The following is a 13,238-nucleotide window of genomic DNA, read 5'->3' as shown; positions in this document are numbered from 1 at the left end:
AAAAAAAAAAAAAAAAAAATCAAGTAGAACGCTCAAACAAGGATAATCTCCCTTCAATGCAAGACAAAAAGCAGCAGCCACAATTTAAAACTTTACTTCATAATGAAATCAGCATGAATTCTGAAACGAAGACACTGGGAAATTGCACTGGTTTGCGGAGGCAAGGCCCGTGCCTACCCCAAGGAGTTAGCAGTCTCCATGACAACCTGACTCCATTTTTAGTCTCCCAACCTTTTTCTGCTTGAGAACCACGAGCCTGAGTTACTGGTGAAAAGCATTTAACAATAAATTTAAGGTTTAATGATTGTTCACCTTTCCTCTGAAAGATTAGCTGAAAAGGACACAAATAATTCACGAGAGGTTTATGTTTGAGGCGATCACCACCAATACACACTTCGAAAAATACCATCACCACATACATATTTGCTTAAAAAAAATATGATACGCTTCAGGTAAAATAATTTTAAAGGGTCCATTTTTCATTTTCGTACAATCAATACATCGTATTTACATATATATGACTGAATCTTTATTTTCTTCATATAGGAGATTTTAACTGGTAGGTAACTGCTCTATTCTGTTTTTATAGAAAGACTAAATATCTTCTTATTCACAGGCAGTTTTGATGATGCTAGTTTGTCTCCAAATTACATAATGAATATAGTTAAAACCTTAATGAATAACATAAAAATTAAGATCCAGTATTAACAGCCTATTTTATGGGTCACACTGGTTATTCAAGGAGTCAACTGCCTACAGTGTGCGTCAATTACAGCTGCAACAAAACAGAAATCAAGTGTGGTTCTGAAGACCTTGAAAAAGAAGTATGACTTCTAAGACGTTCACCACTGCTTAATACTGCTACTGATGGGAAATTCTTACACTGGGTTCATTTCTTTCCTTGTAATAACACTGATTTTTCTAGTGATATTTAACTTTAAAAAGGTATTTTACTTCTTTAACCCTCAGAGAACTAGTATATTTAGGCGACTAACCAAAAAACTAATCAGACACATGTATCTTTGCCCATAGTTTCCAAAGGGTTAAAGTGCAGGAATTTTCTATACTGCTATAAGGCACCTTATTCCGCTTTTTTCTTAAAGGAAACTTTTTCTTTGGTTTCTTGTAACTTTTCAGTGAGTCTATCTTTTGTTTCTTCCATCTTCTCTGTGATAAGCTCCTTTGTTTCCTCCATCCTGTCCTGTAGATACTCCTTGACGGGTGGTGGCGTGGACATGTAGCCATGACTGCGCAGGTACTTCACAGTGAAGGATGTTCCTCCCAAAGTCACGGTATACCGAGCAGGTGTTGCAATCTTAAGCAAAAAGCAAACAGAGACAAATCAAAACCTGGTTATTATCGTCATCTTAAGCAAAAACAAGTTAAAATTAAAATTCTTGGTAGTAACCAATCAGAATAAATTGCCTCATTGTTTCACAAAGCTAATGTAGTAATATCCTATATGGTTTTCCCTCCTAACAAGAGACACTTCTTCTGTAAACTCATTTTATGAATGTTTGTCCTCTACACAATCCTGACCCAGATAACAGAATCATAGCACTGATGTCCCTAATCGCATGCTAGTAAACTTGGGGAACAGCTCAACCTGGAAATCAGAAACAGGGCTCGGTACCACTAAAAATAACAAAGGAACACATGTTTCTATTCCTTAAAACCCCTGCCATCCTGCCAAATGCTTTCTATCTGGAGCTAAACTAGAACTGAATGTCTTCAAATAGTAAGAGGCAGAGCATGAATCCACTCTCTGTCGGATTTAGGTTAGCTTCATTTCCAAATCCCTTTCCTTTGACTTTTCCAAACCAATGCTACCTTCTCATTACAATCTACCCTGAGTCTCAAACACTAGCCAGCAATTTACATGAGGCCAAAAGTAGTAAAACGGCTGTAGACATGCACAGGTTTAACGTTAACTGGAACTTTTAGGACCAATAGTAAATAGCAGATGACTGGTCCAAGAGAAACGTAAAAGTAAAAAGGCTGCATCACATTCTAAGTCAAAAATCAGGCCAGGTGCAGTGGCTCACGCCTGTAATCCCAGCACTTTGGGAGGCTGAGGTGGGTGGATCACCTGAGCTCAGGAGTTCAAGACCAGCCTGGTCAACATGGTGAAACTCAGTCTCTAATAAAAGTACAAAAATTAGCCGGGCATGGTGTCAGGCACCTGTAATCCCAGATATTCGAGAGCCTGAGAGGCAGGAGAATCGCTTGAACCCGGAGGCGTAGATTGCAGCAAACCAAGATTGCACCATTGCACTCCAGCCTGGGCAACAAGAGTGAAGTTACCTCTCAAAAACAACAACAACAAAAAATCATAGCTGTTGGCAGGTACAATGGCTCATGCCTAAAATCCCAGCACTTTGGGAGGCTGAGGCAGGAGGACTGCTTGAGTTCAGAAGTTCAAAACTAGTCTAGGCAACATAATGAGACCCTGCCGTCTCTTAAAACAAAAAGAAAAAGAAAGAAGTAAAAGAAAAGAAAAATAATTAGCCGGGAGTAAGTGGCATGCACCTGTAGGCCCAGCTACTTGGGAGGCTGATGCAGGAGGACTGCTCAAGTTTAGGAGTTCGAGGCTGCAGGGAGCTATGACTGCACCACTGCACTCCAGTCTGGAAAACAGAGCAAGACCCTGTCTCAAACAAAACAAAACAAAACAAAACAAAACGCATAGGTGTGCCGTATAACAAAACTCTGAAAGAGCTGTCTGCTCTATCTCTAATTTCTCTCCTAAACACGTTAAGCAAGCTTTCACCCATACCTCTTCACCAAAACTGCTTTCAAAGTCACAGTGACCTCTACAAAACTAAATCCAGTTGTCAATTTGGAACCAGCTCCTGAACCACTGGAACCATTCAAGACAGCTTTCACTTCCCTTCACTTGGCTCCAGGCCCTCAACTTGCTGGGCTTCCTTCTGGTTCATGGCGGCTTCTCATTTTTGCCAATTCCTCCCCTTTCACCCACCTCTGAACATGGTGTGACAACAATCGATCCCTGGGCCTCTTATTTTCTCTACCTATCTCACTCTCTGGTCTTTAGTGCCGTCTATACACAGATGATTCTTAACTATAATCTCCAGACTGAACTTTTCCCCTGAATTCCAATATGTACAACCACCTCTGGAGATTTGCATGTCTAATAAGATCTCAAACTTAATGCACGTGAGTCACTTAATAGGGACACGTTCTGAGAAATGTGTCATTAGGTGATTTTGTTGTTGTGTGAAACATCACAGTGTACTTACACAAACCTAGATGGTACTGCACATCAGGCCACAAGGCACAGCCTACTGCTCTTAGGCTGCAAACCTGTACAGCACAGCACTGCGCCAAATACAGCAGGCAATTATAAGACCACAGTAAGTATCTGTATACCGAAACTATCTAAACATAGAAAAGGTATAGTAAAAAAATGACATTCATAAAAACATGGGACCTATGGGACCATCACTGTCTGCAGTCCACGGTTAACCGCAATGTTACTGGGTGGCACATGACTGCATGTTCAAAACTGACTTTCAGATCTTCAACTGTCCTACTTCAAACCTGCTCCTCTCAAAGTCTTCCTCATCTCAGAAAATGGAAATTCTATTCTTCCAGTTGCCCAGGCCAAAAACTTACAAGAAAGCTTCAATCCCTCTTTCTTTTCCATAATTTATATCCAAACCATCAGAAAACCCCAGCAACCACGTCTTTAAAATATATTGAGAATCCAACTACTTCCTGCTACCACCTGGCTTGTGGCCACTTCTGCCTCTCAACGCAAGTACTGTAATCACCTCACCTCACAACAGGTCCCTTGGCTTTTCCCTTGGTCCTGCCATGGTCTGTTTAGAGGAGCCAAAGTGATTTTGACGGAACAGAGGCAGGATGCTTAAAATTGTCCAGTGGCTTTCCCTGTCCTCAGGGTAAAAAGCGAAGTCCTTGTCAGGGCCGACAAGGCTTTCTTGATCTGATGACACGCCATTCTCTGCCCTGTTCACTGATTCCAGTCACACTGGCTTCCCTGCATCCCTTAAATACTCCCAGGATCCTGCAGCCTCAGAACTTTGCCTTTCGGGTTTTCTCTGTTCGGAATGCTTCTCCCTCTTGGAGGAGCAACTATCTCACCTTCTCAGAAAGGTGTGCCATCTCCCATTGAAAAACAAATACCACAAACATACCCCCATCCCTAGTTTCCTTTCTTAGCACTTACCATCATCTGTGTGCACATACTTTGTGTGTGCGTGCATTTCTAACTTTATCTTGTCTCCCCAACCCACTATCACTCACTACACTATCTGCTCCACGAGGCAGGTATTTTGCACTGTCTTCTTTGATTCATTTATTCCCAGTACCTAGAATGGTATCTGGCACACAGTAGAGGCTAAAACTCTGGGTGTATTTCAAAGAGATGACGAGGCAGTCAGTGAATACATCCTGCAGCCAGCTGCCACCAGACCACACAGGCCACACTGCATCTGGGGGCTTTGTCTTGATGAAGCAAAAAATCTGTGTCTGTTGTTCTATTTGAGAAACTATGGGTTACAGATAACACACAGGAGAATCCCCTCCATATCTCCTACTTCACAGAGGAATAGTGAGGGGGAAACACCACTGGCACTCGTCTTCCTACCATGACGCCTACAGCTTCATTTTCAATCCCAACTCCACAAACACGTGCTGAGCATTTTATTCACCTACAGAACACAATACCAGGTGCAGTGCAAAAACAACAAGAAAGAAGAAATGATTCTGAATTCCTGGGAGCTCCTAATCAAATAGAGAAAACAAACACTGAACACCTAGCACAGACTGTGCTATCAACTATCATGCTATGGGAGTGGGATAAGGAGCAATTAAATTAGGGAAGGTTTACATCAGCATGATAGTTTGACTTACTCGGGTTAAAATTATATCCACCATAACTAGAAACTTGATAATTTTTAAATATAATACACTTTAATGTAGAAAAACTCAACAATTGTTAGCCCTCTCATCAAGATTGTAATAAAAGAGGAAATCTACCAAGATTTCAGAGGATGCTAATGAGGATGACAGAATGAAACAATGCTACTTTTGAGTAATGCTATAAAACTGTAATTCTCAGATATTCTTATACAACAGAAGTAAAATAAAACATCTAGTTTCTCAGTGTTTTCCACCTTCTTAGGTAGAAGTTTCACAGACTCTCAAAAGTATTTGTCAATTTAGAAAATGAGATTAATATGGCTAAACTCCACAATTTACAGTGAGTCTTCCCTTCCGAAATGAAGACCCATAGGCCTGGAAGCTGTCAAGATGATGCTGTCAGGCCAGGTGCAGTGGCTCACGTCTGTAATCCCAGCACTTTGCGAGGCCGAGGGCCGGCAAATCACCTGAGGTTCAAGAGCAGCCTGACCATCAGGGAGAAACCCCGTCTCTACTAAGAAAACATGAAATTAGCCAGGTGTGGTGGCGCACGCCTGTCATCCCAGCTACTCAGGAGGCTGAAGCACGAGACTCGCTTGAACCCGGGAGGCAGAGGTTGCGGTGAGCTGAGATCGCACCATTGCACTCCAGCCTGGGCAACAGGAGCGAAACTCTGCCTCAAAAAAAAAAAAAAAAAAAAGATGATGTCTGAATCCAGAGAAGAATTATAAAGATTATCAACTTTTAAAATGAAACATATATAAGGTTAAAATCTAACAAAAAAGGGTTTATAAGACAATCTGGATTAAACCTATTTTACTTGCTAAGAAAAGATAAACTATTAACAACAGTGAAATAGGGGACCTCCTCTTTCGGCTTTGGAGGCCCCGTCCTCCTGTCCCTGTACAGGGGAGCTTCTTCCTTCTCCCTTCCTTCTTGCCTATTAAACTCTCTGCTCCTTAAAACCACACACAGAAAACAAAACAAAAAAACAGTAAAATAAACGCCAAATTTTGCTAACGAGTCAGGTGGCACGCAGATCACTGAATAAGAAAAATAAATACAATTAATATCTTAAAACCACTGTATCTCCATTTATCAACAGGAGCAATGTCAGACAGATGACTACTACCACGGAAAATCACACAAGTCTAACAATTATCTGATCACAGCAATTTATGAATGATCTACCAATTTTTAAGGCATTTCTTCCTAAAACCACATTTTCACTTCCGCTTTATTTTGTTATCTTGTACTCCCAGCTACTCGGGAGGCTGAGGCAGAAGAATCACTTGAACCCGGGAGGCGGAGGTTGCAGTGAGCTGAGATGGCATCAATGCACTCCAGCCTGGGCAACAAGAGTGAAACTCCATCTCCAAACAAAAAAAAAGTGTTATCTTACATTATTCACCAGACATATCAGAGATGAAATACAGTGTTTCAAGTGACAAAATACAATTGGACACTAACAGGGAGTCTCATGGGGAAATGAGCGGGTCACTGGTGAGGTCTGAGGAGCAATGGGTTTGTCACAGTCAGTACCCACCTTAAACAAGGCATATGCTGTGAGTGCATTTCCACTCTGGGAGTTTTTCAGGATGCTTACCACACTGTCAGGTAACCCAATGAGTTCTAGAAAAGGAACGACATTCACTCCTCTACAAAAAAAAAAAAAAAAAAAAAAAGGTAACTTTCATATGTACAAACTTTTAAGGATATTTTCAAAAATTATCTGAAAATACCAAAACCACACTATAATTTTATTAAATTTTGCTTAAAAGTTGATTCTACATTATCAAGCACTTTACCTTTACTCTAAGAGAACATCTTACCTGATGTACAAAATGCAACATACACACAAACATTACATCACGTGGTATCTGACCGCCTACAACCCCTATTTGCTTCATGTGGGCATCCTAGTATGTTTAGAAAAAGAGGCGGTTATTAGAATAAAATTAGCTGCTTTAAGTAAAGTATGAGAAAAGGATTAGAATCATTTGCCTGGTCTTAGTTTCCTCAACCAAATACCACTTCCTTAGAATGCTCCAACTCACGTTTTAAGACCTAAAATTTTTACCTTTAAAATTACATGGGTTTTTGTTTTTTTTAAAAATTTTTTTTAAACCGAGTCTTGCTCTGTCGCCAGGCTGGAGCGCAGTGGCACAATCTCGGCTCACTGCAACCTCTGACTCCCAGGTTCAAGCGATTCTCCTGCCTCAGCCTCCTGAGTAGCTGGGATTACAGGCACGTACCACCACACCCAGCTAATTTTTGTATTTTTAGTAGAGACGGGGTTTCATCATGTAGGCCAGGATGGTCTCCACCTCCTGACCTCGTGATCCGCCCGCCGCAGCCTCCCAAAGTGCTGGGATTATAGGCGTGAGCCACAGTGCCCAGCCAATTACATGTAATTTTATGTGTAACATCGCATTGTAAAAGCAAGAGACATTTTAACGTCACGTTAGTGTGTTATCATGCAAAGAATAAATGATACTATGGGTTTGATGAAAACTTCACTTACGCTAAAAGGATGCCTCTATTAACATTCTTAAGGCAGGTGAAGAAGCAATTAACATATATCACAACAAATTTCTGGAAGCAGGAGAGAAGGCAAAGAAAGTCTCCAACCTTAGCCGTGACTTCATTTCCAGTTTCCTGATTATTAACAATTCTGAGCCGTGACTTCTTCATTTCCAGTTTCCTGGTTAACAGTCCTGAGCCCTGGCTTCCTCATTTCCAGTTTCCTGGTTAACAGTCCTGAGCCCTGGCTTCCTCATTTCCAGTTTCCTGGTTAACAGTCCTGAGCCCTGGCTTCCTCATTTCCAGTTTCCTGGTTAACAGTCCTGAGCCCTGGCTTCCTCATTTCCAGTTTCCTGATTATTAACAATTCTGAGCCGTGACTTCTTCATTTCCAGTTTCCTGGTTAACAGTCCTGAGCCCTGGCTTCCTCATTTCCAGTTTCCTGGTTATTAACAGTCCTGAGCCTTGGCTTCTTCATTTCCAGTTTCATGACTATTAACATTTTACCACAATGGCTCTTGCTCTCCCTGGACACTGTGACCCTTCATCCCTAAATTAGAATGAAGACATTCACCTACACAAACATCACATTTATAACAGACACGATAGTCTACAGTTAACCTATAATCTAGATGACAGTTTCCTAAACTGTCCCAGTATATCCCCTGTGGCTATTTTTCCTGTCTCTCTAGTCTGCTTTTCTCTAGAAGCGCTTCTCAGCATTATACGGTGGAGGAGGGCAGGATGTCTTTCTTGACATTCAGATTTCTGAAGCATGCAGGCTGGCTACTTTTCGAAGGACCCCTCTCAACTTGGGTTTGTCTGATTGTTTCCTCAAGATGAGATTCACGTTAAGTACTTTCCACAGGAAAACAACAGAACGGACACTGTCCACCTCAACACATTACAACAAGGGACACATAAAGTCAGTCTGTCCATCCTTAGTGTAGCAGGACGAGCCACAGACAAAACCCCCAGACACCAAGTTAAAGAAGGAAGGGCTTTATTCAGCTGGGAGCATCGGCAAGACTCACGTCTCAAGAGCCGAGCTCTGAGTGAGCAGTTCCTGTCCCTCTTGAGGGCTCACAACTCTAAGAGGGTCCACGTGAGAGGGTCATGATCGACTGAGCAAGCAGGGGGTACACAACTGGGGGCTGCATGCACCGGTAATCAGAACAGAACAGGGCAGGGCAGGGATTTTCACAGTGCTTTTCTATACAATGTCTGTAATCTGCAGATAACATAACCAACTAGGTCAGGGGTCGATCTTTAACTACCAGGCCCAGGGTGTGGCGCCGGGCTGTCTGCCCGTGGATTTCTGCCTTTTAGTTTTTACTTCTTTCTTTGAAGGCAGAAATTGGGCATAAGACAATATGAGGGGTGGTCTCCTCCCTTATTCCTCCCCTTTGAGAACTTCACTCAACAGTGGGAGTTCTCACTTTCATTCTCACTACGCATGTCTTCTTGCAAGACAGATCGACAGATTCATACAGTACACTTGTGCTGAAGCATTCTGGTGAACTAAGGTGGTGATGAAGCTTTTTACCATTTGAAGAAGTACAGGTAGCAAACAAGGGAGCAGTAAGCAGGTTCCTATTACTATTACGACTCCTATTGTAAGAGTTTTAAATCCTCCTAGCGCTGGGAACCATTTTCTAAACACGGCCCCAGGATCAAATCCATGCCACACTTGCACGGGCACATGGGCCAGTTTTGTCATATCTCTAACAATGTCTTCATCTACTTGCCCTTGACCAACTATGTGTAGACCAGCAATTAGTAAGGTTAAATTTCCTACAGACCCCTCCTTCAGCTGCAAGCAAGTAGTCGAGAACCAATCTATTTGGATAGATAGCATTTCTCATCTGAGTTTCTTGCCGGGCCAGAATAGTCAAGGCTCTGCCAGTCTTATTCGTGATTATTTCTAAGACAGCTTGTAACCATACGATTCAGCTGACCATGCAAATGGGGATCTGGTATCCCCACGAGCCGTCTTGTGCCCAAGGACCAGGCACATAATATTGTGTGATTCTCTCAGGGGGCCATTCATCATCTTTCCAATTTCCTATAGCTATGCTTCTCTTCTCACAGGAAGCCTAGACAGGGAAGCCCAGGAGTTCGCCTGTCTTTACGGGCAGTAAGAAGAAAGATGGTTTAATAGTGCCAATACCACAACTACCTGCCCACTGGCTGGGTAATCTGGTGTAAGCTCTATGCCCACACATCCAGTGTAATCCAGTGGGGGCTGTCCAGTCCCGGTGGGACTCCGAGTGGTTCCACACAGTTTGTAACTTTGGGAATTTACTAAACGGATTTTTCTCAGTGTGGTTTGAACTCCACTGGGTGGCTGTGTTTGTTATTACCCAGTTTTTGCCCAGGGCAGCTGAGTCTTCCCACAGGAAGAGTGACGTCCTTCCCCACTCCTGCTATACAGTATTGTCTAATGATTGAGGCTTTTAGGACCCAGAAGTGATCAGGGTGATTCTTTTGAGCTGGGAATTCATCAGGAACTGGGTCTGCAGGTACTAATTCTCGGGCTTCCCATGGCCACTGATCTCCCATTACAGTTCCTCCACATACACAACATGAAGTGACAATAAGAGACTGGGCTACATGCTCAGTTAACTGCAAAAACAAATTTCTTGTTTTTCCTGGAATTTCTGGTACTGGCACATTCAGTTCATCATAGAAGGTTTGAAATACTGGCTCAGGAAAGCGTTTATATACTTCTCCTCAAACCACGATATCTACTCGAGGATCCAGTCCAGCCCCATCAATTCCTAGGGTTACACGCTCCCCTTTTTTCCAGTGAGGATCAAGGGGGTTGGTTATTACTAGTTCTAAGGGGTTACGCAGACCACTGGTACAGGAAGGGCCACTTTTCCCTTTCTGAAGGTGGACAGGATCCTCTTCATTTTTTATACAAGTAGCCTAAATGACACAAGACCCGTATCCACATTCATTCCCACACAGTCCTAATTCTGACACATGTACTTATTTTCTGCCATATGGCCTCTTTCCTAATTAACAGAACCACATCCTATTCCTAACTTGTTACTATTAACGACAGCACAGGCATCAAACTTCAAGGTGACTTATTTGGACACCCCTTCTTCTTTTCTTTTGGCTAACACTTTACTCGTATCGTTTATGAGCCCCCACCAGTCCTTAGTCTTTAATCTTATTTCAACAACTGTGGTCATGGGAGGCTCAGATGGGTCATAACACACATCAGGTTGGTCGTTTCCTGGGCTATGTACCTTGTATAGAATAGCATTATACAAACAAGTTCTTTCTAGAGTCCCAGTACACTTACAATAACCATAAAATAATAGGACTGTAGCAACTTTTTGTCCTACCTCAGTGACTTGATGTACACACTGGGAAGAGTCCTCAGTCTGAGGAAGGTCAGTTGAACTCCTTACTGGACAAGCCCAAATTTTAAGGAAAATGAATCCCGTGATGAATTTTCTCATGCTTCAGCCATGTGTGGACCAGTCAGCTTCCCAGTGTGACTGGAGCAGGGCTTGTCGTCTTCTTCAGAGTCACTCTGCAGGCACTGGCGAAGCCGCTCCCACCCACGTACAGCTCACAGTCCACTGATGTTCAAGGACGGTCTCCGAGGTTGGGCCCTCTACAATAAACGGAGTCTAACACCTCTACACAGTTATGTTCAACTGGGCTCTGTGATCCCGGGAGCAAGGTGGCAGAGTTTAGGGTATTGCAAACTTCAATGGTTATGTGGGGATTTTCACATAGCAAGCTTTGGTACTTGGTTAATCTAGCATTTGCTAGCCAATGACGGTCTTTGGTATTCATCAAAGTTACCACAGCACGGGGACCTTTACATTCAGGTTTTGCCCAAGGGTTCATTTACCTGCTTCTTGTGCTAACAGGGCCATTGCTGCCAGGGCGCTTAGACATGGGGGCCAGCCTTTAGAAACCCCATCCAGTGGTTTTGAGAGATAGGCCACTGACCTTGGCCAGGGCTCCACAGTCTGGGTTAAAACTCTAACTGCCATTTTTTCTCTTTCTGACAAAAAGGGTGTAAAGGATTTTGTCAGGTCAGGTAGTCCCAGGGCTGGGGCCGACATGAGTTTTTCTTTTAACTCATGAAAAGCTCATTGCTGTTGGTTGTAATAGATGTAGTTTATCCAATTTACATTTTTATTAACTGTCACCCACCAAAATATTGACTCAAATCCTACAGCTATTTGATTTCAAGCTTTAATTTGATCTGGTATTCCCCAAGGGACTCCAATTGTGTCTAAATAGACGTGAGAGTCAAAAGACCCATTAGGGGCTTCTCTCGCTTTACAATGTCTTATTTTTCCTCCCTCTGGTTGATGAAATGCCAGGGTGAAAGGGATAGCCAACTGGCTAAAGTACAAGTGCCACGCTAGTTATTCGGCAGAGTGCCCAGTAAAGGTCCACCACAATACCACCACACATCCGCTGGGGGATGAATAAGGGCTGACTGATTGATAAGCCCTTCACAATTCTGAAGCTCACTGCATCCCTTCAGGTCTCCAAGGAACGCTAAGTTTCCTCCCTGTCATGAGAGAACCGAAGTGAACTCAGTGTTGGGAGACGGAGGCTGGACGGCCCTCAGGGGCTGACCCGCACGCAGGGTGCCGGACTTTGGGGTATAGCAGAGAGAGCTCGGCATGACTTATCACTTCAGGCTGTAGAATCCTGGAAAAGAGCTACCATGCAGCCCATGCCTGGTCAACTGGAGGACCACCTTAGTGGAAGGGGGACAATCTGGGCCTCTGGCCTGCCATGTGCCCAAGCATAACAACTGCTTTTGTTTCACGTGCGGATGGAGTATTTGATCCATTCCAATCAAGCATTTCCATCTTGGTATCCTGTCTTAATTGCCAACATTTGTTTTAAGTCTTTAACTTCTATGATCCTCTAGTAAAATGAATGTATGATTTCCGGAAATTACAAAAACCAGTTGGGGCAGTCCATCCTTGCTCTTTAGTGGTCCACAGAATGTTGGACCAACTACAGCATAAAAGCTCTATATTGGGAGCAAGACTCCTGGTTAACACTGGAGTCTTTACCAAATTTCCCCAGATTAAATGGTCCTAATTTACTAATGCCCAGTCTGAGGAGAGTCAGGAGGGACAGAGGTACTTTTCTGAAGTAGAGAGCTGTCTTTGACTTGGCCACAGGGTATAACAAGGCAAGCATTAAATGCAATACTTTGAGGCAAAATTGACTTGGTTAATAACTAGATGGTCAGCAATAGAGCGAGGAAAGAAGAAACAGTAATAGAATAGATGAAAGAGATTTTTCTCAGCTTTAGTTTGGTAGGGTTTTCCCCTGGGACTATGGCCCACAATTCTGGAGGGGGTGGCACTTTCTTGACTCAGTTGTGATGAGTCCATCCTTTTTTCACTGTATGAAAAGCAGTCTTGGTGGTCAGCAGCACAAGGTAGGGTCCTTCCCAGGCTGGCTTGAGTTTCCTTTCTTTTCACCCTTTGATGAGAACGTGATCTTCAGGCTGGTGCTGGTTTACCGGAAATTCTAGGGGTGGTACATGTGCTAAAAGACTTTTACTTTTGAGGGAAGGGAAAGTGGAAGATAAACCAAGTATGTAATTTCTAAGACACTGATCTTTTGTTTTAAATGTGGGAACATCAGCAGTGGACTTTATAGTCCTTGGTGCCTTTCTACTGAGAAATTTCCGTTAGCACTTATTTTTATTAGTTTTTGGACCAAAGAAGCCAAGCACCATTTTATATTTGACAATGCTTCCTGTATGATTTTTATACCAGATAAGCTAAATTTCACCTTTATAT

General features: G+C 42.8%; 1 protein-coding gene across 9 annotated transcripts in view; it reads right to left on the bottom strand.

The window, feature by feature from the left end:
• Positions 1–277: 277 nt before the first annotated feature.
• MIMS1 (mitochondrial inner membrane scaffold 1) overlaps positions 278–13,238 on the bottom strand; it is a 59,519-nt gene continuing 46,558 nt past the window's right edge. For all 9 annotated transcript variants that reach the window (XM_017877468.1, XM_017877461.1, XM_017877464.1 and 6 more), the window contains 2 exons: positions 6,452–6,563; positions 278–1,315 (listed from right to left, as the gene is read on the bottom strand). In XM_017877468.1, the coding sequence (XP_017732957.1) occupies positions 1,082–1,315; positions 6,452–6,563 (346 nt within the window). In that variant the 3' untranslated portion in view covers positions 278–1,081. The remainder of the gene's footprint in view (positions 1,316–6,451; positions 6,564–13,238) is intronic.

Source organism: Rhinopithecus bieti, unplaced genomic scaffold (genome assembly GCF_001698545.2).
Source record: "Rhinopithecus bieti isolate Rb0 unplaced genomic scaffold, ASM169854v2 scaffold_11273, whole genome shotgun sequence".
Taxonomy (NCBI): Eukaryota; Metazoa; Chordata; class Mammalia; order Primates; family Cercopithecidae; genus Rhinopithecus; species Rhinopithecus bieti.
Note: the sequence above shows the minus strand (reverse complement) of the source record. Positions and strands in the feature narration are given on the sequence as shown.